The 26,260-nt window shown below is 44.7% G+C and overlaps 1 protein-coding gene across 1 annotated transcript; it reads left to right on the top strand.

The window, feature by feature from the left end:
• The first annotated feature begins 446 nt into the window (after window positions 1–446).
• On the top strand, window positions 447–25,247 carry LOC137799923 (myosin-7B-like). Its single transcript, XM_068596809.1, has 46 exons — window positions 447–458; window positions 2,651–2,750; window positions 2,839–2,942; window positions 3,634–3,777; window positions 3,872–4,028; window positions 4,194–4,221; window positions 4,401–4,494; window positions 4,884–4,976; window positions 5,054–5,117; window positions 5,278–5,376; window positions 6,298–6,401; window positions 6,604–6,742; window positions 8,315–8,433; window positions 8,520–8,669; window positions 9,431–9,601; window positions 9,754–9,933; window positions 10,315–10,447; window positions 10,550–10,626; window positions 10,725–10,812; window positions 12,525–12,642; window positions 12,733–12,856; window positions 14,202–14,338; window positions 14,449–14,619; window positions 15,485–15,569; window positions 15,843–16,085; window positions 16,219–16,395; window positions 17,099–17,244; window positions 17,355–17,445; window positions 17,537–17,694; window positions 17,801–18,032; window positions 18,326–18,452; window positions 18,703–18,821; window positions 19,263–19,459; window positions 19,977–20,160; window positions 20,244–20,409; window positions 21,120–21,244; window positions 21,324–21,439; window positions 21,625–21,811; window positions 22,129–22,338; window positions 22,454–22,579; window positions 22,996–23,086; window positions 23,549–23,628; window positions 24,354–24,458; window positions 24,536–24,631; window positions 24,900–25,043; window positions 25,127–25,247. Exons 2-46 carry the CDS (start codon window positions 2,651–2,653, stop codon window positions 25,136–25,138), a joined length of 5,811 nt encoding a protein of 1,936 aa, XP_068452910.1. The 5' UTR covers window positions 447–458; the 3' UTR covers window positions 25,139–25,247.
• The last annotated feature ends 1,013 nt before the right edge of the window (window positions 25,248–26,260 follow it).

Raw genomic sequence — 26,260 nt, 5'->3', positions numbered from 1 at the left:
TAACAAACTGTAACAAACTGTAACAAACTGTAACAATTAATGAATTGTAATAAACTGTAATAAACTGTAACAAACTGTAATAAACTGTAACAAACTGTAACAAACTGTAACAAACTGTAATACATTGTAACAAACTGTAAGAAAGTGTAATAAACTGTAATACATCTGATTTAAATGGAGGTTATGAATCAAAGACTCTCTGTCCATAGATAGCTTCAGGCGGATGAGGAGGGCTTTACTGCTGGTATTCCACGCTGGCCTCAGCATGCCTTTTAGGACCGTCCTGCTGGGTCCAGCCGGGCCTTCTCGGGGCGGGGCGGAGGGGGGGAGGTTATAAAGTCATGTGACGCTCGCCGGGCCAACTCATTCTGTTATTCCGGCACGCCGTTCGCCCACAGACCTGAACTGGCTCCAGCTGAGGAAAGAGCTTCGGACCAGAACCTGAACGACCCGGCACGGTGAGTAGGCCCAGTCTCATGTTTACCCAGTCTGGCTCAGAAGACTACGCTTCCCATGAGCCTCTGCTGTTGTTGCTATGGTGAACGTCTGGATAACACTGTGCAGTCAGGAAGACACAAATGCTGCAAACCAACGATGGTTCTGGTTCTGACGGGATCCAGCAGGGTCCTCTTCAGTCTCTCTCACCGATTGCATGACTTCTGCTTTTTGGTCATTTTACTCATTTGAACACTCGTAGAGGCGACAGGATCTAGTTTCAGAGCTTTGATTCTTTTGGTTTATTTTTATTATATTTGATATTCCAGCAAGAAAGTTTTTTCCAACAGAGGAACTTGTCTGATTGGTTGACCCTCCCTTTTCCCCACGTCCACGCAGCGCTGTGATTGGTCGACTGGGTGGAGAACAGCTGATCCAACATTTAACACCAGATAATGGACCTTATCTTATCTTACCTTATCATATCTTACCGTATCATATCTTACCTTATCTTATCATAGCGTATCTTATGGTGTATTACCTTACATTACCTGGAATTACCTTCCTTAATAGTCTTACCTTATCGTCTTATCTTACCTCTTACCTTATCTTATCTTTTTACCTTATCTTACCTTATCTTATCTTCTTCTCTCAATTTACCTTATCTTCTTTTCTTAAATCACCTTATCTTCTTACCTTAACTTACCTAATCCTATATTTGTATCTTATTCTATGTAATCTTATTTTTATCTCACCCTACCTTATCTTATTACCTTACCTTATCTCATCTTTTCTTATGTTCATTTATCATTTTATGTAATCTTATCTTATCATACCTTACCTTCTTACTATATCTGATCTTTTCTTACCTTGCCTTATCTTATCTTACACTTGGACCATGCTTGTTCTCTGCTTTAAAAACGGTCGCAGCATCTTTTTCCTTCTGACGGAACGTTTTATGATCCGGTGGTTTGTGAATGAACCCGAAGGTGATGATGGTGATGATGGTGAGGAGGATGATGATGATCTTTCCTCTGGAAAGGCGCGTGGAAGGCAGTAATATTTAAAGAGATGATTTGCCGCTGGGCGTGCTGGTGAACAGAACCGAGCGCCCTGAGCTTTGTGAGCGGATCCTCTTGAGCTGATGCGGCAGCTGGAAGGTCCAGTGGAATGAGTTGGAGGCCAGATACGCGGCCAGCATGGCTGCCATGCCAAAACGTTGACATCAGAGTTTGGTTTTGGGATAACACAAGTGTCCGGATAAGAGCTCCATTTAAACTGTGGATTCATCCACCGTGGCAAAGTCTCTGTTTCCTGTTTGTCTGATACAAACCACAGAGACTCACTGATGAAGCTTTAGCTTCATGTTTGTAAGGATCGACGTCTTCAGCAGGAACCAATGAGACTCAGACAGGAAGTGAAATGGCCCGACAATATGGGATTTGAAGACAATCAGAAGCATTTATTGTATGTTTTCACATGTAAGGAATCACAATAAACACAAGCATTGAGCTGTTAGGAAGCGCATTCAGTCCAAAAAATATGTTTTTATGAAATTGAAAAATGACTGTGAGCTTTTTCTTGATTGCACCATGACAGATGAAATAATGACCCTCTACTTATGCAAGTGCCCTCTGATGCGCTCTCAGAGTAGTCTGAAGACCAATGAGATCGCATGATGTCAGAAAGTCCACAAAAAATAAATATAAGCTCTGTTCTTGTTTTGCAATGTGGAGATCAGAAAAGGATCTCGATGCAAATGCATTAAATGGACCATGTGGACGAGGGGATGGCACAGTTTTTACTGTTTCTCATTTTTAGAATGAAATGAGAAAAAGGAGCTTTAAATTTATCAGGTCAAAAATGGTTTCCATCCAAAAAGGTAAATTCAAGAAATCTGCAACCAGAAACCACGTTCTTTAATGAAACGTCAGAAGTTTAATAAGCTTTGTTTTGGTTTCTTTTTCTGACTAAAGTTTCCTCCTCAGGATGTGTTCAAAGACCCATCAGAAATTCTGCCTGCAGTGAACGGTGTAGTTCTGCAGATAGTTTAAAAAGAACATTCTTCAACATCTTGAAGAATGTTGTTTCTACTCTTCTCGTATTTCCTGATGTCTTATTTTCTGTGCATGCGTTCGTGACCTTTGAGTGACCTTTGTGTGTGCAACGTGCTGTAAAAAGAGGCTTCAGGTGAAATGCTAGTTCTCTTGTTCAGATGTCTCGGTTCCTGGACCTGGCGGAGTTTGGAGAAGCTGCTCGCTTCCTTCGTCTCAACAACTTGGAGCAGCTGGCTGCGATCGCCCAGGCCTACGATGGTACATGTACTACATGCTCGTACATGAATGTATATGTATTCTGTGTATACGTAGGTGTACTTTAATAAAGACCTGCATCTTCTCGCAGGAACAAAGCGCGTCTGGATGCCCGATGACAGGGAAGCGTACATCGAAGTGGAGGTCAAAGAGCTGAACGGAGACAAGACCACCGTGGAGACCAAAGACGGACGGGTGCGTTTAGATTTCATCCAGATAAATATAAACACTAAGGTTCACAAGTTTGGGGTCACACAGACACATGTTCAGGTTCTCCTCAAGTTCCCTTATGAACATCCTTCACTTCTAAGAACAAGAACAGACCTGAGAGTTTCACATGAAAGTTCTCTCTTTCTGGACATTTTGAGAGTTTAATGAACTTTAATGTGAAGCTCCAGATCCTCAACCAGCTCAAAGGAAGAACAGTTTTATGGCTTCTCTCTCCAGCAGAGCTGTTTTCAGCTGAGTGACATCACTGCACAAGGGCTTTCAAGGGTTTTCAAGGGTTTTCTATCCTCCATTAGTCTTCTAAGTTGATGATAAACACAATGTACCATCAGAACACTGATAGCTGCTGGAAATGAGCCTCTATACACGATGTAGATATTTCATTAAGAACCAGACGTTTCACCTCGAATAGTCTTTCACCACATTAACAATGTACAGAGAGTATTTATGATTCATTGTTCATATTCATATTTATGATTTATGTTTCAGCTCTGATAAAATATAAAGAACCTGAAACGTTGAAATGTTTCTTTTAGCGACATAGCTTACCTGGATGTTTACGCACGTTAGATGAACAGGAACGTATGAGACGCGTAGTAGACGGGACATTTCTAAACCTCTCTGCGCTGCTGGAACCCGTTTCATGTTCGTCTTTCAGTTTCTGATCGTGAAAGAAAACGAGCTGCAGCCAATGAACCCGTCCAGGTTCGACATGATCGAGGACGTCGCCATGCTGACGCACCTGAACGAGGCCTCCGTGCTCTTCAACCTGAGGAGGAGATACGGCATGTGGATGGTCTACGTGAGCGCTCGTTCTCCTGCACCTAAACACGGAGAACGTTAGCTTTTTCTTCACAAGGAGACTGACAGATGATCCTCTGACGTGCTGCTTTCAGACCTACTCCGGCCTCTTCTGCGTGGCGGTCAACCCGTACAAATGGCTGCCGGTCTACTCCGCCCAGGTGGTTGCGGCGTACAAAGGGCGGCGGCGTCTGGAAACGCCGCCTCACATCTACGCCATCTCCGACAACGCCTACGTGGACATGCTGCAGAGTGAGTCGGCCGACAAAACAGACAAAAGTCCAGCAAATATCAAAAGACTTGCACTTTATCTCTGCAGACTGTGATGGCGGTAAACTGCCAGAAGGCAAAGCTGAACACATTAGCCCTTTAAATCTACTCTCTGAAGTTGCTGATGTGGCTTCATTTCCTCAACAGATCGGGACAACCAGTCAATTTTGATCACGTGAGTCAGACCCTCGCCTGCTTTTACATCACAGGCTTCAATGCTGCATTCTGCCTCCAGACGTAACGTAGGAATGTTATAATTATGCCGTAGACGCTATAAATACCATGCAATGTTTACTTGTGTGATGTCTGGAGTGATCTTTGTTTGTTGAACTGTAACTTGTGTCGTCCTGTCAGCGGCGAATCGGGAGCCGGGAAAACTGTCAACACCAAGAGGGTGATTCAGTACTTTGCCATCATCGCTGCTCTGGGGGAGAACGTGAAAAAAGGGGTGAGTCCTCTCAACATCATATCTTCACCAGCCTCCTGTTGCTGTAGTTTATAAATGAGCAACTCCTCTGGTTGTATAGAAGTCCATGCTTCATTTGTTAAAGCTGCATTCTCTCTCCTGACCACCAGGGGGAGACTACTCTGGTTGTATAGAAGTCTATATAAGTGACTCTACTTTTCTCTTGATGTATCTCTTGATGTATTCCCTCAGTAAAAATTGTAAACATGAGTTTGTGTTTCAATCGCTTGATAAATTATGGTCTGTTAGAGTCAAACTGATGCTTTAGGGCGGGGCTACAAGGTGATTGACAGGTCAACACCAGAGATGTATACATGCCCATCACTCACCTGTCTGCAGTTTCTAACCTCTGTCTCTCTCTGTGTTCTCAGGTCTCTCTAGAGAACCAGATTATTGAAGCTAATCCGGCCATGGAGGCGTTCGGCAACGCCAAAACTGTCCGCAACGACAACTCCTCCCGCTTTGTGAGTTTGACATACGGATGACCATGGTGAACCGAGGAGAACGAGTTGTGTTTCAAAGACTGTTTTCTGTTTCTCAGGGAAAGTTCATCAGGATACATTTTGGGCCGACAGGAAGGCTGGCGTCTGTTGACATCAACATCTGTGAGCTTTTCTTTTTACACTGAAACAGTTCAGCATTTGTACGTTTTTATATTTTTAGAAATTACGAAACGCAAGGAAGTTTTTCCTAATTCCAATCTTTAAATTGTATTAATTGTACTACAGTGCAGCAGAGTAAGTATTCATGTGTGGATTTCATCAGATCTTCTAGAGAAGTCAAGAGTTGTGTTCCAGCAGCCGGACGAGAGAAGCTACCACATCTATTACCAGATCCTGTCCAATTACAAGCCAGAACTACAAGGTAACCACACCCACTACTAGATCCTGTCCAATTACAAGCCAGAACTACAAGGTAACCACACCCACTACTAGATCCTGTCCAATTACAAGCCAGAACTACAAGCTAACCACACCCACTACGAGATCCTGTCCAATTACAAGCCAGAACTAAAAGGTAACCACACCCACTACTAGATCCTGTCCAATTACAAGCCAGATCCTGTCCAATTACGAGCCAGAACTACAAGGTGACCACACCCACTCCTAGATCCTGTCCAATTACAAGCCAGAACTACAAGGTGACCACACCCACTCCTAGATCCTGTCCAATTACAAGCCAGAACTACAAGGTGACCACACCCACTCCTAGATCCTGTCCAATTACAAGCCAGAACTACAAGGTGACCACACCCACCACTAGATCCTGTCCAATTACAAGCCAGAACTACAAGGTGACCACACCCACCACTAGATCCTGTCCAATTACAAGCCAGAACTACAAGGTGACCACACCCACCACTAGATCCTGTCCAATTACAAGCCAGAACTACAAGGTGACCACACCCACCACTAGATCCTGTCCAATTACAAGCCAGAACTACAAGGTGACCACACCCACTCCTAGATCCTGTCCAATTACAAGCCAGAACTACAAGGTGACCACACCCACTACTTTTCATCTCAGCAGCTCTTACATGCACTAAAACTTGACTCTTTCATCATACTCTTATCCTGAGTGTTTGTTCGTGATGCTTTCAGAGCCCGATTAAACGGGAATAAAATAGAGTATTGTGTGTCTGTTTACAGTATTTTCTGATTTAAGGAATGAAACAAAGAGACTTCCTCTAATAACAGATATCATTTCTAGAAATATGAGCAAGTGAATAGCATGACTAGCTCGCTGACACTGCTGTGAGCTGTGAGCTGGACTCTCCTGCTGCAGACATGCTGCTGGTGTCCACCAACGCACACGACTACCACTTCTGCTCCCAGGGGGCGACCACCGTGCTGGGCCTGGACGATGGAGAGGAGCTGAGGCTCACGGATGTAGGACGCTCACACACACACACACACACACACACACACAGACACACACAGACACACGTACACACATACACACACAGACTCATGGCATGTCAACTATAATGTGTATGTATGTTTGTGTAATTTTTGTTTGTGTGTGTCTGTGCCCTTTATTTGCGTGTTTCCATGTGTCTGTGTGTGTGTGTGTGTGTTTGTGTGTGTGTAGAACGCCATGGACACGCTGGGCTTCACTCCAGAGGAGAAGTACGGCTGCTATAAGACGGTTGGAGCCATCATGCACTTCGGCAACATGCGCTTCAAGAAGCGACCGCGGGAGGAGCAGGCCGACGCCGACGGCACCGAGAGTGAGACGCACAACCACACAACCTCGTTTACAACGTCACAACAACACAACCTCGTTCACAACAACACCACCTTGTTTACAAAGACACAACAACACAACGACACAACCTCGTTTACAATGACACAACCTCATTCACAACGACACAAACTCGTTCACAACGACACAACAACACAACAACACAACGACACAACCTCGTTCACAACAACACCACCTTGTTTACAAAGACACAACACAACGACACAACCTCGTTTACAACGACACAAACTCGTCCACAACGACACAAACTCGTTCATAACAACACAACAACACAACGACACAACCTCGTTCACAACAACACAACGACACAACCTCGTTCACAACAACACCACCTTGTTTACAAAGACACAACAACACAACGACAGAACCTCGTTTACAATGACACAACCTCGTTCACAACGACACAAACTCGTTCACAACGACACAACAACACAACGACACAACCTCGTTCACAACAACACCACTTAGTTTACAAAGACACAACAACACAACGACACAACCTCGTTCACAACGACACAAACTCGTTCACAACGGCACAACAACACAACGACACAACCTCGTTCACAACGACACAACCTCGTTCACAACGACACAAACTCGTTCACAACAACACAACCTGGTTCACAACAACACAACCTGGTTCACAACAACACAACCTGGTTCACAACAACACAACCTGGTTCTCGTCACACGTGGACTTTCAGGAGAGAAGCAACACAATGAGATTCAGAACAATGAACAATGAGAACAATGAATTGCACTGACGAGCAGCTCAACGTCACGTCAGCAGAAATACAGGAAACGTCACATTATGAGGTCATCAGGTACAGCTGTGAGTACTGGTAGTGTGTACTTGTACTGCTGTTACAAACACAAATTATTTTAACTTGTTGAACATCTTAGAGGTACATATTGTACTTTTTACTCGACAACATCTCAGAGGTATTAATGGCATTAACGGTTATTGATGGTATTGAAGGAAATGAATGGGTATTAATAAGTAATAATGGCTATTAATCTGTATTAATGCTATTGATGAGCATTGATTGGTATTGATCGGTATTAATTAATATTAGTATTTATTGATAGGTATTAATTAGTATTGAAGGGTATTAATGGGTATCAATGGGTATTAATTGGTATTGATCAGTATTAGTTGGTATTATTAGGTATTGATCGGTATTAATTGGTGTTGATGGGCATTAATTGGTATTGATGGGTATTATTTGGTATCAATGTATATTAATTGGTATTGATCTGTATTCATTGGTATTATTAGGTATTGATAGGTATTAATTGATTGGTATTGATGGATATTAATTGGTATTGAAGGGTATTAATTGATATCAATGGATATTAATTGGTATTGATCTGTATTAATTTGTATTATTAGGTATTGATAGGTATTAATTGTATTGATGTGCATTAATTGGCATTGATGGGTATTAATTGATATTGATGGGTATTAGTTGGTATTGATGGGCATCAATGGTATAAATGGCCGACGAGATAAGATGTCTGTGTTGTGTGTGTTGAGGTGTGGATAAAGCCGCCTATCTGATGGGCATCAGCTCAGCCGACCTGCTGAAGGGCCTGCTGAACCCCCGCGTCAAGGTCGGGAACGAGTTCATCATCAAAGGACAGACTGTAGAACAGGTAACCGTTCAGTCAATCACTCGATCAATCAATGAAGAAAAGAAAGTGCTGTCAAACCCGACCGGCTGTTTGATGCGTGTGTGCAGGTCGTGTTCGCGGCGGCCGCTCTGGCCAAAGCCACGTATGACCGCATGTTCAAGTGGTTGGTGAGTCGCATCAACTCGTCCTTGTACACCGCTCTGCCTCGCCAGTACTTCATCGGAGTGCTCGACATCGCCGGCTTCGAGGTCTTTGAGGTAAAAGAGGAGCAAAGACTCAGTCTTTGTGTTAAGATGTGAAATAAACATGTCAGTGTGCACCAGATACACAATCCATGGATGGTAGTTAGAGTCAGTCTCCAGACATGTTGACCTTTTCCCTTTGAAGAAATATCGTTGTTCAATAACTTTATGGGCTTTACCCCTTATCAATTAAATTTACGACACCAATATGTTAAAGATTTGGTTTCTTTCCACGTTCTGGAAGTCTATGCTTCATGTGTTAAAGCTGCATTCTCTCTCCTGACCACCAGGGGGCGACTCCTCTGGTTGTATAGAAGTCTATGCTTCATGCATTAAAGCTGCATTCTCTCTCCTGACCACCAGGGGGCGACTCCTCTGGTTGTATAGAAGTCTATGCTTCATGTGTTAAAGCTGCATTCTCGCTCCTGACCACCAGGGGGCGATTCCTCTGGTTGTATAGAAGTCTATGCTTCATGTGTTAAAGCTGCATTCTCTCTCCTGACCACCAGGGGGCGACTCCTCTGGTTGTATAGAAGTCTATGCTTCATGTGTTGAAGCTGCATTCTCTCTCCTGACCACCAGGGGGCGGGGCTACTGTGGGTACATTCGTGAATCCTATCTGACGCTCAACACTAATGAGAGCAGTGTTGTTTGAATGAAGAAATGGTTCTATTTCTTTATGAGTTCATGAAAAATCTTCTCAGACAGAAACCCGGGATACAACCTGTGCTTCTGTGATGAACAACTACACTTCTGTTGTTTATATCTTCATACAGTTTAACAACTTTGAGCAGCTGTGCATCAACTTCACCAACGAGAAGCTGCAGCAGTTTTTCAACCACCAGATGTTCATCCTGGAGCAGGAGGAGTACAAGTCCGAGGGGATAGAGTGGACCTTCATAGACTTCGGTCTGGACCTACAGGCCTGCATAGACCTCATAGAGAGGGTACGTGTTTGTGCGTTAGTGCTTGTGTTACTCATATCCTTTGTGAAGGGTAATTGCCTTTGACATGTATTATTACAGGTAGACGTGTTGAAATATGATGACGTGAAGGATTCTGCAGGACGTAATCAGAGATCAATGTGAATATTTTCCAGCCGCTGGGTATTCTGTCCATCATGGAAGAGGAGTGCATGTTCCCCAAGGCCACCGACAACAGCTTCAAGACCAAACTCTACGACAACCATTTTGGAAAGTCGCCCAACTTCCTGCGGCCGCGGCTGGACAAGAAGCGCAAACACGAGACGCACTTTGAGTTAGTCCACTACGCCGGAGTGGTGAGTGCTCACATTCACCCTGCTGCTGCTTCACTAACGCTGTTGTGGTCTGACGGGTCTTCACAGGAAGTTGTTGCCAACAAATACAATTATTTTCGATTTATCTTCTTTTAACCAGTAGAAACTTCGACGATCATAGATGATATGAATAGACAGCTGTTATCTAAATCGCAAGAAGAAAGTATAGAGAGTAATGAAGGCGATCCTGAAGAGAAGAGGCCTGAGGACGGAGCCTTGGGGAACTCCACACCTTTATTTTATTTTCAAAGACGCTCGACTCAAAGGACGCTGTGGGAATAGGATTGAAATTGAAGTTGCTTTGTTGAGTTATTGGTTTTTAAATCAATCCACAGTCACTGCTGTTTTCTGTCTTCTTTGCAGGTGCCGTACAACATCACAGGATGGCTGGACAAGAACAGAGATCCTCTGAATGAGACGGTGGTGGCTCTGTTCCAGAAGTCCTCCCACAAACTGATGGCTGGACTGTTTGAGGACTACATCTGCTCTGACACAGGTCCCTAGACAAAACGCTCTTTAGCCTCCACACAGGAGCCGAGCCACACACCTCAAAGAAACATTGTGTCGTGAACAACTATCGTTTGTGCTGTTGTTTCAGCGATGGACCCGAAGACCGAAGGGAAACACAGGAAGAGGAAAGCGGCTTCCTTTCAGACGGTTTCTCAGTTACACAAAGTGAGTTGGCAGGTTGGCAGTGAGTTCTCCTCTTTGACTCCGACAGGCGTGAAAGACTCCTGACGATTCTCACTGTCTGTTCGTTTGATTGAATCCAGGAGAATCTGAAGAAGCTGATGGCTAACCTCCGCAGCACTCAGCCTCACTTTGTCCGCTGCATCATCCCCAATCACACCAAGAGTCCAGGTAACCTGGCAACAGCTAACAGCTGCAGCCTCGCTAGCATCACACGTCAGGGAGCTAAATGCTAACAATGTTATTAGCATACTAACCTGCATTCGTAAGAAACTGTTGGAATTGGTATAAAAGTTGTCAGTGGGATGCAACTAGCGATTAGTTTTGTTGTTCAATAAAATGCTGTTTATTGGTCTTGAAACCTCCTTTTGTCTGACCGGCGGTCAAAAACCCTAAAGAACTATCATCACGAAGAACAAAAGCTGCCCATAAGTTGTTTGAGCAAGAAGATCATTGCAACCAATATTTAGACTTGTGGTTAAGTGGCGACCTCTAGTGGCAGTCGTGGGCATGACTGGGAGTCCAGGTAGGAAAGGGTCAAAAAAACACAAAGCTTTTACCTGGTAAGACCGTGATTGGGGAAGGTTTCATAGAACGCGTCACATGCCTTAAGTGGAAGCATCTGAACAGATGGTTACCCAGCATGCCCCAATGGTTACCCAGCATGCCCAATACAACCATGTTTTGGTATACAGGTTTAACTTTTCAATCTTTTAACCGAATGACACCGTTTCTTTGACTGAAAATCCTTGCTAACATGCCAAATTATGATTTTTTTTTGAGATTCTGATTCATTAGGTTATAATCAAAGAGGAGTCTTACAACTTTGTACATTACATTTGATATTTTATCCAAAGCAACTTACATCTTTGCTCTACACTGCAAAAATTCAGCTTCCAAAAACAAGAAAAAAAAGTAATAAAATGAAGTAAATATTACTTGAAATAAGACAAATTATCTGCCAACAGAACAGAAAAATTTGACTTCTTGACACAAGTGAAATGCTCTCAAATAAAAACTACCTGATAAGAAGAAATATCTTGTCAATCAAAAAACAAGCGTATAATGCCTTGATTTAAGATATTTCATCTTACTTAGATTAAAATTTTTGCAGTGTATACACAGCAACAAAGGGTTAAGAGTCTTGCTCAAGGAGACATCAACATGGACTAGCAGAGCCAGGGCTCGAACCACCGGTCCTCTGATTTACAGACGGGCGTGCTAACCACGCAGCCACAGTCACCCTGTAGGTTGCTGTTTAGGCCTTAAAGCATCTGGAAAAACTCGGCGGCCGCTTGAGGAGATATTTTTGGAGAATCGTGCCCAAATCATGCTCAGATCATGCTAGATGTTCATAGCTATGATCAAAACAGTGTTCTCATTTCCTTTCACACTTTTTATTGCCAAGAAAATTCTGAATTGTTATTATATGAATTCATATAAAATGACACAAGTATTAGAACTCATTAGGGGTTGAACAGACCTCACTAAAGCATCCAGACGGGCTTCTCCTCCTCAAGGGAGAAGTTAATATGTTAGCATACAATCAGCTACTATGAAAGAAATATACTTATTTTAACCCAAACCATTAAATGCATGTAACTAACTGTTTGATTAAAAACGTTTTTCGCTTTAAAATCCCATGAAACTGAGAAAATATGCAAAGAAACCAGACAATGATCATTGAGCGTTACACCAAAACACTGACACCCAAAAAAACAACTCGCAATCTCCGTGGATAGCCACAAGCTGAACAACATTGAGTTGATTTGCTAATAATAACTAACTTGCACCAAATAAATAACCATAAAGTTAAGTCTTTACTTTGAGTAAAGTAAAAAGGACACGAAGGCTCAGGTGTGCTTCCTGTGTCCGTCCTGCAGGTGTGATGGACGCCTTCCTGGTCATCCACCAGTTGAGGTGTAACGGAGTCCTGGAGGGGATCAGGATTTGCAGGAAGGGCTTTCCCAACCGCATCCTGTACGCCGAGTTCAAACAACGGTCCGTCTGGAGCCACGCCAGCTCATATTTCACCGGCGCTACCGATCCGGCGTCATCGCTCACCCCTCCGTGTGCGCTTCTCTTTCTCAGTTATCGCATCTTGAATCCCTCCGCAATCCCAGAGGACTCGTACATGGACAGCAGGAAGGCCGTGGAGAAGCTGCTCAGCTCTCTGGAAATCGACCACAGCCAGTACAAGTTTGGACACAGCAAGGTACGGCACGGATACGGTGAACCCCACCGGCAGGGTCTCAAGACACCGGGTGTCATAAGCTGCAGATTGTAACGTATGCTTTAAATCCTGCTTTAATTACACACAGATTTCACACAATGTTTGCTCATGGACATTTGGTTTAAAGTCATGAACATTTGGTTTAAAGTCATGAACATTTGGTTTAAAGTCATGTACATTTGATTTGAAGTCATGTACATTTGGTTTAAAGTCATGAACATTTGGTTTAAAGTCATGTGCATTTGGTTTAAAATCATGAACATTTGGTTTAAAGTCATGAACATTTGGTTTAAAGTCATGAACATTTGGTTTAAAGTCATGTGCATTTGGTTTAAAATCATGAACATTTGGTTTAAAGTCATCTACATTTGGTTTAAAGTCATGAACATTTGGTTTAAAGTCATCTACATTTGGTTTAAAGTCATGAACATTTGGTTTAAAGTCATGAACATTTGGTTTAAAGTCATGAACATTTGGTTTAAACTCATGAACATTTGGTTTAAAGTCATGTACATTTGATTTAAAGTCATGAACATTTGGTTTAAAGTCATGAACATTTGGTTTAAAGTCATGAACATTTGGTTTAAAGTCATCTACATTTGGTTTAAAGTCATGAACATTTGGTTTAAAGTCATAAACATTTGGTTTAAAGTCATGAACATTTGGTTTAAAGTCATGTGCATTTGGTTTAAAATCATGAACATTTGGTTTAGAGTCATCTACATTTGGTTTAAAGTCATGAACATTTGGTTTAAAGTCATCTACATTTGGTTTAAACTCATGAACATTTGGTTTAAAGTCATCTACATTTGGTTTAAAGTCATGAACATTTGGTTTAAAGTCATGAACATTTGGTTTAAAGTCATGAACATTTGGTTTAAAGTCATGAACATTTGGTTTAAAGTCATGTACATTTGGTTTAAAGTCATGAACATTTGGTTTAAAGTCATCTACATTTGGTTTAAAGTCATGAACATTTGGTTTAAAGTCATGAACATTTGGTTTAAAGTCATGAACATTTGGTTTAAAGTCATGTACATTTGGTTTAAAGTCATGAACATTTGGTTTAAAGTCATCTACATTTGGTTTAAAGTCATGTGCATTTGGTTTAAAGTCATGAACATTTGGTTTAAAGTCATCTACATTTGGTTTAAAGTCATGAACATTTGGTTTAAAGTCATGAACATTTGGTTTAAAGTCATGTACATTTGATTTAAAGTCATGAACATTTGGTTTAAAGTCATGAACATTTGGTTTAAAGTCCTGTAAACCCATTGGTCAGAAGGTGTAGCAACGCTGGGCTCTCTGGTCTCCTCTCACCTCTCAGGTGTTTTTCAAGGCGGGGCTGTTGGGTCTGTTGGAGGACATGAGGGACAGCCGTCTGTCTGAGATCTTCACCGTCGTTCAGGCCATGGCCCGAGGGAAGCTGATGAGGGTGCAACGGGAAAAGATGGCGCTGGAAAGGTTGATGTTTACGACGGCCACTTGAACGATCGAGAGCGGCCACAGTGCTGCCGACGCCGCGTGTGGATCAGGACACCTGTTTGAGCTTTGTCTGTGATTCTTCCTCTCAGGGACGCTGCGCTGGTGGTCCAGGTCAACATCAAGGCCTTCTTCTCTGTGAGGACGTGGCCCTGGATGATGCTGTTCTATAAGCTCCGCCCACTGCTCCGCAGCGCCCAGGTGGAGAAGGAACTGGCCGCTCTCAAAGAAGAGTTCAAGAAGTTGAAAGAGGCCTTTGACAGGTCTGTTTACACATTTACATCATTATTCACAGAGACGTGAATCCACATTAAACGCCCGCTGCTCTGCTTTTATTTTATCCTTCCTCTTGTGTTAGCTTTCTGTTAGCATCTCTTGTGTTAGCTTTCTGTTAGCATCTCTTGTGTTAGCTTTCTGTTAGCATCTCTTGTGTTAGCTTTCTGTTACCATCTCTTGGTGACCTTGTCAGGCTTCCTTATTCATGAATATATTGTTGTATGTTTTTATATTTTTGGACCTTTTCTTTGTCAGGTTACGCCTCCATTTCTATTAAAACATGTTAAAATGAACCTCAAGAGAATCCTATAAATAAATAAATAAATGTGTTACCTGAGTGTTACTGAGGGCTTTTACAACACATCTCTCCAATACATGGGTTTGATTCATGTTTTCATTTTGATATTATTAACTATAGTAACATTTATGGTGTTACGGGCCAGTTTGAACTCATGTATATTAACTTCAAGAAAAAAATGGATAAATAGTATTTTCAGAAATAAAACTTTAGTACAAACACAAGATGAAAAGCAGAACAAGTCGTAACTCAACATGTAGATTTACAAGGTAAACAAACAAAACCCAATCAAACACATGTTTATAACTAACAACACAAAGGTCATCACTTATCATTTAGTGAAACATTTCGTATGTTTTATTTAGCGGAATAGAGTTCCTGACAAAAAGATGTAATAAACACATTTATGTGGTTCTGTTCATTTAAAACTTACATGTCGGTGCCGACCCGAACACAAGAGGAAGGTTTTTATATATATATATATATATATATATATATATATATATATATATATATATATATAATGTATACGTTGCCGTGTTCTTCTCCGTCAGGTCAGAGGCGAAGCGTGGGGAGGCCGAGGAGCGGCAGGTGGTCTTGGTTCAGGAGAAGAAGGACTTGGCGCTGCAGCTTCAAGCCGTGAGTCACCGCAGCTTCAGGGAAAGAGTCCGCATCTTGAACCTGAAGAGTCTGAGGACCAATGAGGTTGCAGGACCTCTGAGAGGCCGAAACAATGCAGAAAAACACGTCCGGTCTCGCGTCGCAATTTAAATGAATTAAAAGTGAACTGTGGATGAGGGAACAGCACAATTTTAGTTTTGAAAAAACAAAATCCTCAATTTTGGAAGAAGAGGAAAAAAGAGCTTCTAAGTTGTCTCTGAGGTGTCTCTTTGTTCCACTTGGATCCTCCAGGAGCAGGACAACCTGACGGACGCTGAGGAGCGCTGCAACCAGCTCATTCAGTCCAAAATCTCCATGGAGTCCAAGCTGAAGGAGACGCAGGAGCGACTGGAGGACGAGGAGGAGGTGACGGCCTCCATGACCTCCAAGAAGCGTCAGCTGGAGGAGGAGGTGCTCTCCCTGAAGAGAGACGTGGACGACCTGGAGATAACTCTGGCCAAAGTGGAGAAAGAGAGACACGGAGTGGAGAACAAGGTGTGTCTGGCGCCACTGCTGGGTTCTCTCTCTTGTTCTCTTGGTTCTCTTGGTTCTCTTGGTTCTCTTTGTTCTCTTGGTTCTCTTGGTTCTCTTGACTCATGAGTGGAGTGTCCTTTGTCCTGCCGTCCAGGTGAAGAACCTGTCCCACGAGATGAGTGTCCTGGATGAGTCCATTGCTTCTCTGACCAGAGAGAAAGCTGCCCTGCAGGACGCTCACCAGCAGGCCCTCACTGACCTTCAGGCACAGGAGGACAAGGTCAACATGCTGGTCAAGGGCAAAGTGCGGCTGGAGCAGCAGGTGGACGATGTAAGAACATACCTCTTTTTTTATTGAAAAATCACTGCGAACCTTTATAACTCTGAACCTTCATAACTCTGAACCTTCCAGTTTTGAATATAAGCTCCTTACAAATATAGAACAATCTCTGTGAAGTGTCAACATGTATGAATATTAGGATAAGCAACGTGTTTGTTTCCTCACTGCACAGGACAAACTGGATCCACTTACATGTCTGTCCGTCTTTGTACTTTGGCATTCAACTTTTGGGAAACGTAATTCATAAAAGAAAAAAAAAAGTGATGAGCTTGTAATTCAGTGATCCAACTCATAGGTTATCTCAGTTTGACAACATCTTCCACAGGAAATTCCTCCATTTAGTGTTTTAATGAAGGAAGTAAATCATGCTTCCAAAAATGTTCCTCCACAATCCTGATAGTTGTTTAGTTGCATGAGAATCCCTAAAATCTCTTTAAGGCCAACACAAACAACCTAAAGGGATTTTCTAAGTGGCCCAATGACCATCTAAGAAGAACTTAGAGCCTATTTAGTGACAGAAGAACCACTTAAAAGACATACAACCAATGGTAAGCTCAGGAGCCTCCCCACTGCCACCCAGTGGATCTCTGGAGTCTGAAACTCTTGAAAGACCCCAACACTGAAAGACGCCGGGACCCTCTCTGAGGGTTCTGGTCCATGGGCTCAAAGTCCCCGCCCTCTCTCTTCTCTACAGATAGAAAACTCCTTGGAGCTGGAGAAGAAGCTGCGTTTGGATGTGGAGCGAATCAAACGCAAGCTGGAGGGGGATCTGAAGCTGTCCTTGGACTCCGTGAAGGACCTGGAGAACCAGAAGGACGAGCTAGAGGAGAGGCTGAAGAAGTAAGAAAACACAAGAAGGATGCAGCTCAACTGAAAACATGATTCCGGTTTAACGTGTGAAACTGAATGAATATTTAGGATCGTCAAGAACTTTCCGTCTCTCTCCACAGAAAAGACTTTGAGTCGGGTCAGCTTCAGTCCAAGCTGGAGGACGAGCACAGCGTGCTCGCTGCTCTCCAGAAGAAGATCAAAGAGCTCCAGGTTGGTCCGGCCGATCCAGAGTAGAACTTTGTGACTGCAGCTTCCTGGTCTGCCTCTTCGTCACCGTGTGCGCTGTCATCGCTTCCCTCAGACTCGCATCGAGGAGCTGGAGGAGGTGCTGGACGCGGAGCGGGCGTGGCGCTCCAAAGCAGAGCGTCAGAGGAACGACATCACTAAAGAGCTGGAGGACCTGGGGGAGAAGCTGGAGGAGGCCGGAGGAGCCTCGGCTGCTCAGATCGCTCTCAACAGGTCAGCGATGTCCGGCTGTTCAACCTGTTCTAACTTTGGTTGATCTGAAGGTGTGTTTACTTGAAGAGAGCGGCGTACAAACTGTGACTAACTTGACGTCAAACAGGAAGAGGGAGGCGGATTTCCTGAAGATGCGGCGGGAGCTGGAGGAGGCGGGGCTTCACCACGAGGCGACGGCCGTCACTCTGAGGAAAAAACACTCGGACATGGTGACGGAGCTCAGCGAGCAGATCGACGCTCTGCAGCGAACCAAACAGAAGCTGGAGAAAGAGAAGGTCGAGTTCCGGCTGGAGGCCGACGACCTGGCGGCTAACGTAGAGCAGCTGTGCAAGAACAAAGTACGTACACCGGAGAGCAGGAAACATTGTATCGCCATGTTGTTCCCTCTCCTGACCACCAGGGGGCGACTCCTCTGGTTGTATAGAAGTCTATGCTTCATGTGTAAGAGCTGCATTCCCTCTCCTGACCACCAGGGGTGACTCCTTTGTCTTTCAAACCCCAAAACCTCTAGTTTGTAATGCAGCTTTCTCCAGTTAGATTGATATGGCTGCTTGTGTGTGTGTGTGTGTGTGTGTGTGTGTGTGTGTGTGTGTGTGTGTGTGTGTGTGTGTGTGTGTGTGTGTGTTTGTAGGGAGCGGTGGAGAAGATGTGCAGGGTTTATGAGGACCAGCTGAATGAAACCAGGAGCAGGGCGGAGGAGCTGCAGAGACAGCTGACAGAGGCTTCTGCTCAGAAAGCACGAGCGCTCACAGAAACCGGTACAACACACACACACACACACACACACACACACACACACACACACACACACACACACACACACACACACACACACACACATCCAGATATGATCATCATAATAATAATAAACAGGAGGATTTCTTGATCATCCCCTGGATACATTTGTTTTCACTGTAAGTGTCTTGCATGTCATTCTCAGTGCATGTGTAATGAAGGAGGCGGGACTAACCCACGTTAAACTCCTCCCTCTCTGTGTCGTTCTTGCAGCCGAGTACAGCCGCCGTCTGGAGGAGCGGGACGCTATGATAGGTCAACTCCAGCGCTCCAAAGCCGGAGTTTGCCAGAACTCTGACGACCTGAAGAGGCAGCTGGAGGAGGAGAGCAAGGTGAATATAAACCTTCATAACTCTGAACCTTCATAACTCTGAACCTTCATCGCTCTGAACCTTCATCGCTCTGAACCTTCATCACTCTGAACCTTCATCGCTCTGAACCTTCATCGCTCTGAACCTTCATCGCTTTGAACCTTCATCGCTCTGAACCTTCATCGCTCTGAACCTTCATCGCTCTGAACCTTCATCGCTCTGAACCTTCATCACTTTGAACCTTCATCGCTCTGAACCTTCATCGCTCTGAACCTTCATCACTTTGAACCTTCATCGCTCTGAACCTTCATCGCTCTGAACCTTCATCACTTTGAACCTTCATCGCTCTGAACCTTCATAACTCTAAACCTTCATCGCTTTGAACCTTCATCTCTCTGACCCATCATTCAAACGCCCAGCCGTACGGTCGTCCTGAAGCCAATGTTCTCGTGTGGGCTTCAGGCTCGCGTGGCGCTGGCTCACGCGGTTCAGGCGTCGCACCACGACAGCAGCCTTCTCCGGGAGCAGCTGGAGGAGGAGCAGGAGTCCAAGGCCGAGCTGCAGAGGGAGCTCTCCAAAGCCAACAGCCAGGTGTTCCAGTGGAGAGCCAAGTACGAGACGGACGCCGTGCTGAGGATAGAGGAGCTGGAGGACGCCAAGTAAGGACACTCTGATGAGGGTACTGACGCATGTCGTATCCACGCATCTCACCCGCAGACATCCTCTAAACATTTAGTTGATCTAAGAACTGCACACATCTCACCATATTGGAAAGCATGTATCTTGAGACAGGTGCATATGCATAAAGAAGGTTATGAAAGACAGCAGCTTTTTCTTTGTCAAATAAACAAGAGTGCACAAGACTCCAGACTTTGCTTCCCATCTGGTGACTATTACGGCTTTGGAAGGACTGGATTCACACAAATGTTGCTATGAATATGCATGATCCCCAGAGGATGCACCCTTATGATCTTGCTGACCTCCTGACCAGTCCTCCAGCACCAACACCAGGCGTTCCAAACTTTCACCATTCAATTCACTGAGCACATCCATCAGGTCATGACGTTGTCTTCATCGGCTGCATTACGGGTTGGACCCTGACTCGACCAGGACCACAAGAATCCTTCTCTTTCCACTTGTGCAGCTCAGTATTTGTTTCGTTCTGTTTGTTTGCAGGAAAAAGTTGGTGGTCAAACTGCAGACGGTGGAGGAAACCATGGAGACGTCTCAGGCCAAGTGCTCCTCGCTGGAGAAAACCAAACTGTGTCTGCAGACGGAGATCGAAGAGCTGCTGGTTGAACTGGAACGGACTAACGCCGCCGCTCTGGCTCTGGAGAAGAGGCAACGCAACTTCGACAAGGTCGGCGCCACCAGCCGCCACTCTCCACTCATTCAACAACCATTTAATGTAAAATAAACGTGATTTCTGTTTGTTTGATCCAGTTGTTGAGCGACTGGAAGCTGAAGTTCGAGGAGAGCCAGACGGACCTGGAGGCGTCGCAGAGAGAGTCCCGCAGTCTGAGCACCGAGCTCTTCAAACTGAAGAACTGCTATGAAGAAGCTCTGGACCACCTGGAGACGGTGAAGCGAGAAAACAAGAACCTGCAAGGTACCTTGTACCCCGTCGTCCGTCTTCTGCACCGCATGTCTCTTTCTGTTTGTTGGGCTCCGAGCCACAGGATGTGGAAGATACCCTGATGAATGAAGGCAAAGTCAAGCATGTTTATACCCACAGTAGTAACCAAGGAACGCCGTGACACTTTTCATCTTTCAGGACTCAAAACCAGAGCTAAGAACCTGCCACCGTCTCGCTGAGGGTTCTTCACATAACCCCGTGGAAAGGGTTTTTACCTAAAACCATGTGTTAAATGTACCTTTCAGAACCTCTATAAAGTTTCAGAGATATCTTTTGTATGGTTCCCTCTCTGGAGGTCTACACACCTTTTATCTTTCTAAAGGTGCTCACAATAACACTGTTCCAAAAAACATTCTGTAGCCAGAGTTTTATCTAGAACTTACGGCGCAACCCAGAACGATCATGGTTCACAATCACAGTCTTTCTTCCAAAATGTTTAGTTTGTGGTTGAAAAACGTTCTTATTGGGACCCTTAGTGTCACAAGTAACCCTTAAAGAACTCTTAAGTGACAAAACGGATATTCAGAAGCAATATGCGTCTGTTTAGAACCTCAGGCTTTTAGCAGGAATATGTAGGAACCCTATTTTCTCAGAGTGTCAAATGCTTTGCAATAAGTGACTGTTATGGACCTGAATTCATATTGTGAATGAAAAATGTATATCGCGACTGTGTTTGACTCCAGAGGAGGTACTGGACCTCACGGACCAGATCGGTCAGGGAGGGAAGACGATCTATGAGCTGGAGAGGATGAAGAAGATCCTGGATGTGGAGAAGAGTGATATCAGAGCAGCTCTGGAGGAAGCCGAGGTAACTAACTCACCTGCTGGAGACACCTGCCAGCTGTCCACCGACTCACCTGTTCACCAAACAACTCTGTACCCACCAGGGAACTCTGGAGCACGAGGAGAGTAAGACCTTGAGGTTTCAGATGGAGCTGCAGCAGATAAGGACCGAGATCGAGCGCAAGATTGCAGAGAAGGATGAAGAGATCGACAACCTCAGGTACCAGATATACTAGCTAGTCAACCAGGAGCCGGTGTGGTAGAAATCACAACTTTAAACCTAACTAACCATGTACATAAAACCATTTAAAACTGTCTAAAATATGCAGTAGACATAGAGACCTACAAACTACGCATGCAGCATGCAGCATGCATCGACGTAGTAATACCAGTGCTGTCCACCAGGCGGGGCCACCAGCGCTCCCTGGAGACCATGCAGGCCAGTTTGGAGGCGGAGGTTCGTAGTCGCAGTGAGGCGGTGCGTCTGAAGAAGAAGATGGAGTCCGACCTGAACGAGATGGAGGTTCATCTGGGACACGCCACCAGACAGGCAGCCGAGAGCCAGAGGGCCATCAGACACCTGCAGACACAGGTAGCCCCATCTCATCAGAATGCATGGAAGACGGGCCTGTACACGGTGGACTGATCCCTGCTGGATCTGGGTCTAGTCCACGGTGGACTGGTCCCTCCTGGATCTGGGTCTAGTCTACGGTGGACTGGTCTCTGCTGGATCTGGGTCTAGTCCACGGTGGACTGGTCTCTGCTGGATCTGGGTCTGTCCATGGTGGACTGGTCCCTGGTGGATCTGAGTCTAGTCCACGGTGGACTGGTCCCTGCTGGATCCCCGCTGAAGGAGTAGTTGCTCCTCTAACGCGGTGTGCTATCGCTGTGTGCTCCGCCCTCTCTCAGGTTAAAGAGCAGCAGGTGGATCTGGAGGACAGGGTCCAGTTGACCAATCAGCTCAAAGAGCAGCTGGTCCTACTGGACCGACGCTGCTCACTGATGTTGGCCGAGGAAGAGGAGCTGCGTGGGATCCTGGAACAAACGGACCGCGGGCGCAAGATGGCCGAACACGAGCTGGTGGAGGTCACGGAGAGACAGAACATGCTCGCCACACAGGTACACACACACACACACACCCACGATCAACTAATTGATCGATCAACGAATCAACAGACGTTCTGGACAGACTAATTGTCGATGACCCGATGGATCGGTCCTGGTTGTGTTGTAGAACTCGGGCCTGATGAGCCAGAAGAAGAAGCTGGAGGCCGACGTGGTTCAGCTGACGGGGGAGGTGGACGAGTTCATGGAGGAGAGTCGCAGCGCTGAGGAGAAAGCCAAGAAGGCCATCACTGATGTGAGTCCTGACCCCTGACAAGAGAGAGGGCGGGAGAGAGAGAGAGAGAGAAAGAGAGAGAGAGAGAGAGAGAGAGAGGTTCTTATAGAAGCTAATACACCTGGAGATGGTGGGAGAGAGAGAGAGAGACAGAGGTTCGGTACTGATGTTGATTTGATGGTGCTGAATCGTGTCAAAGAACTTCAAGATGTTCAGAGTCTCCCAGTGAGTCTCCCAGTGAGTCTCCCAGTGAGTCTCCCAGTGACCGCTCCAATTTGGACAGTTTTTTGTGTGAGGAATTCGCTCTGGAAAAGGATTCGCAGCATGTGATATATTAAAATAAAAATGCATGTTTTGTGCATCATTGAACCCTTCTTACCGTAGACAGGCGTGGCATTTCTTTCCCTGACGCTCCGTGTGAACATTTGCTCCACCAGGCGGCGCTGATGGCAGAGGAGCTGAAGAAGGAGCAGGACAGCAGCAGCGTGATGGAGAGGATGAAGAACAACATGGCGTCCACAGTGAAAGGTACACGACCACACAGACTGCGTGACGGCGGTCGACAAGCCGGGTTCACATGCTAACAGAAAGCTAACAGAAAGCTAACACAAGAGGAAGGTAATCAAAAGAGATGCTAACAGAAAGCTAATTCAAGAGGAAGGTAATCATAAGAGATGCTAACAGAAAGCTAACTCAAGAGGAAGGTAATCATAAGAGATGCTAACAGAAAGCTAACTCAAGAGGAAGGTAATCATAAGAGATGCTAACAGAAAGCCAACACAAGAGGAAGGGTGTCATCAGAGATGCTAACAGAAAGCCAACACAAGAGGAAGGGTGTCATCAGAGATGCTAACAGAAAGCTAACACAAGAGGAATGTAATCATAAGAGATGCTAACATAAAGCCAACACAAGAGGAAGGGTGTCATCAGAGATGCTAACATAAAGCTAACACAAGAGGAAGGGTAACGCCGTGGTGGCTCCTCCCACAGAGCTGCAGGTGAAGCTGGACGAGACGGAGCAGGCGGCGCTGAAGGGAGGAAAGAAGCAGCTTCACAAGCTGGAGACCAGAGTGAGTGATGGAGGGAATTTACTGGAAACACTCAGAGAAACACTTTGCATCTTTGTCTCCTCTCTGCCATCGAGTGAGTCTCACGCTGGACTGAGACAAAGAGACAGAGAGACAAAGAGACAGAGAGACAAAAAGACGAGAGACAAGAGAGACAAGAGACGGAGAGACGGAGAGACGGAGAGACAAAGAGACAGAGAGACAGAGAGGCAAGAGAGACAAGAGATGGAGAGACAAAGAGACAGAGAGACAGAGAGGCAAGAGAGACAAGAGATGGAGAGACAAAGAGATAAGAGACAAGAGACAAAGAGACAGAGAGACAGAGAGACAAAAAGACGAGAGACAAGAGACGGAGAGACGGAGAGACAAAGAGATAAGAGACAAGAGACAGAGAGACAAAGAGACAAAGAGACAGAGAGACAAAAAGACGAGAGGCACAAATGATGAGACAAAGAGATAAAAGACAGATATAAAGAGACAAGAGACAAAGAGACAGAAAGACAAAGAAACAGAGAGGCAGAGAGACATGTTTTTACTGGCAGCTATATATTTGCTAAAAATAATGTGGATGTATTGATTCATTATCTTTTTTTCTCACAGTATGATCAACAAGAGTATTGATAAGAGAGAGTGTTGATGAGAGAGTATTAATAAGAGAGAGTATTAATGAGAGAGTATTAATAAGGGAGTGTTGATCAGAGAGTATTGATCCCGTGCTGTGCGTTCAGGTGAGGGAGCTGCAGACGGAGCTGACGCTGGAGCAGAAGAGGAGCGAGGAGTCTCTGAAAGGAGTGCGTCGCTACGAGAAGAGAGTGAAGGAGCTGACGTACCAGGTCTGGTCTGCTGCTCGCTGCACACGGCCCGCTGTGGGTTCCACGGGTTCTGCTCACCTCATTGGTTTTCTTTGCAGTCGGAGGAGGACCGGAAGACTCTGCTGAGGATGCAGGAGCTCATCGATAAGCTTCAGTCCAAAGTCAAGAGCTACAAGAGACAGGCAGAGAACGCTGTGAGTTAAACTAGCTGGAATATATTTCATCACAATGTGTGAAATGTCTCTCTGGAGGTGAAAGGTCAACTCCAGATAGTGAGTTTAAGCTCATTGCTTCAACTTCACCTTCCATGTCCTCTGCTCACTCGCCGCTCAGGGACTCGGTCAGAGGCTGTTGCACATGGAGGAGCATTTAGCAGCTAGAGAGACAGAACGGACTCGATAAGCAGCTGAGGTCATTGAAAGGTCTCAAGTTAAAGCCGTTGTTCCTCTTTGCGTCCACCAGGAGGAGCAGGTGAGCTGCAGCACGGTGCGTTTCAGGAAAGTCCAACACGAGCTGGACGACGCCGAGGAGAGAGCCGACGTCGCCGAGACCAACGTCAACAAGCTGCGGATTCGAACCCGCGAACAGTCCAGCAAGGTCGCCGTGGTGAGGCCGGCTCACGCGCCCGCCCTCGATTTGGACCCTTAATTAAGTTTAATGTTTCTAATCTGCCGTTTGTGTTCCTGCAGATCATGGAGTGAAGCTCCTCACACATCCCAGAGTGTTTCTGTTGTGTTGCTGTCTGGTTGCTGTGTTCAGTCCGTTTGTGTGTTCCTGTACGTCTGCACTGTGGAGCAGCGAGAGCTGGCTGGGACAGGAAGTGTCGAGAAGATGTACGAGAGCTGCTTCATAGCAGAGCAGTACAGTAGTACTGGAACATGTTTCATGTACTAAACAATACGAGTTTTAGTACTAAACAATACATGTTTCAGTACTAAACAATACGAGTTTTAGTACTAAACAATACATGTTTCATGTACTAAACAATACGAGTTTTAGTACTAAACAATACATGTTTCAGTACTAAATGATTCATGTTTGTAGCACTAATCGATACATGTTGTAGTACTAAACAATACATCTGTGTAGTACTAAACGATACATGTTGTAGTACTAAACGATACATGTTTTAGTACTAAACGATACATGTTGTAGTACTAAACGGTACATGTTGTAGTACTGAATGGTCTCAGCAGGTTGTGCGTAGAGGAATGATTAGTTTGTATGATTTAAGGTTGTAATACTTCTATATCACTAAGAGTTGATTTGATGGAGATGGTAAGAGAGATTTGAGTCATACGTCGAGTGTGAGGCTCTGACTATTTCCTGGAGTCAGTAAGTGACGTTGCAGACCCAGTATGCACCAAACGTAAAAAAGTGTTTTTGCTTTACTGATTGTTGCTGACATTTTTAGAGAAATGTGCATGATTTTGTAGCCATAAAGCTGAGTACAAAATAAAATAGGATATAAATATGTGTCAATCAGTGGTTTGACTACATTTATATACCGTTTGTTACATATATACATTTCATTTAACCTGCTTTTAAAATGTATTATGAAAGCCTGTCCCACCAAAGTGTCTCTTGTACACACTGAGAGTAGACTGAGCTGATGAGGGTTTCTGCCCCCTAGTGGTCAGAAACTCTTCACCACTTCAGAGGAATTTGGCTCACAGCTTTAAAAAATCACAAAAAAAAAAAAAACAATACTGTAATACATGACACATGTATTCAGACTGCATGTTTGACTATGTATGTGTGTTTTACTGAATCTTCAGTGTTGTAAAAACAAAAGAAAAATAAATACCTGACATAAAAATTGT

Source organism: Clinocottus analis, unplaced genomic scaffold (genome assembly GCF_023055335.1).
Source record: "Clinocottus analis isolate CAN_PGR_092001 unplaced genomic scaffold, fCliAna1.0.p SCAF_4, whole genome shotgun sequence".
In the NCBI taxonomy this organism is placed as follows: domain Eukaryota; kingdom Metazoa; phylum Chordata; class Actinopteri; order Perciformes; family Cottidae; genus Clinocottus; species Clinocottus analis.
This window is presented reverse-complemented; position numbering and strand designations above follow the sequence as displayed.

Excerpts from the sequence above, each read along its gene's own strand:
- LOC137799923 (XM_068596809.1), top strand. The coding sequence starts at position 2,651 with ATGTCTCGGTTCCTGGACCTGGCGGAGTTTGGAGAAGCTGCTCGCTTC. Across the intron at positions 2,943-3,633 it reads TGGAGACCAAAGACGGACGG|TTTCTGATCGTGAAAGAAAA; the intron begins GTGCGTTTAGAT and ends TTCGTCTTTCAG. Across the intron at positions 12,643-12,732 it reads TACGCCGAGTTCAAACAACG|TTATCGCATCTTGAATCCCT; the intron begins GTCCGTCTGGAG and ends TCTCTTTCTCAG.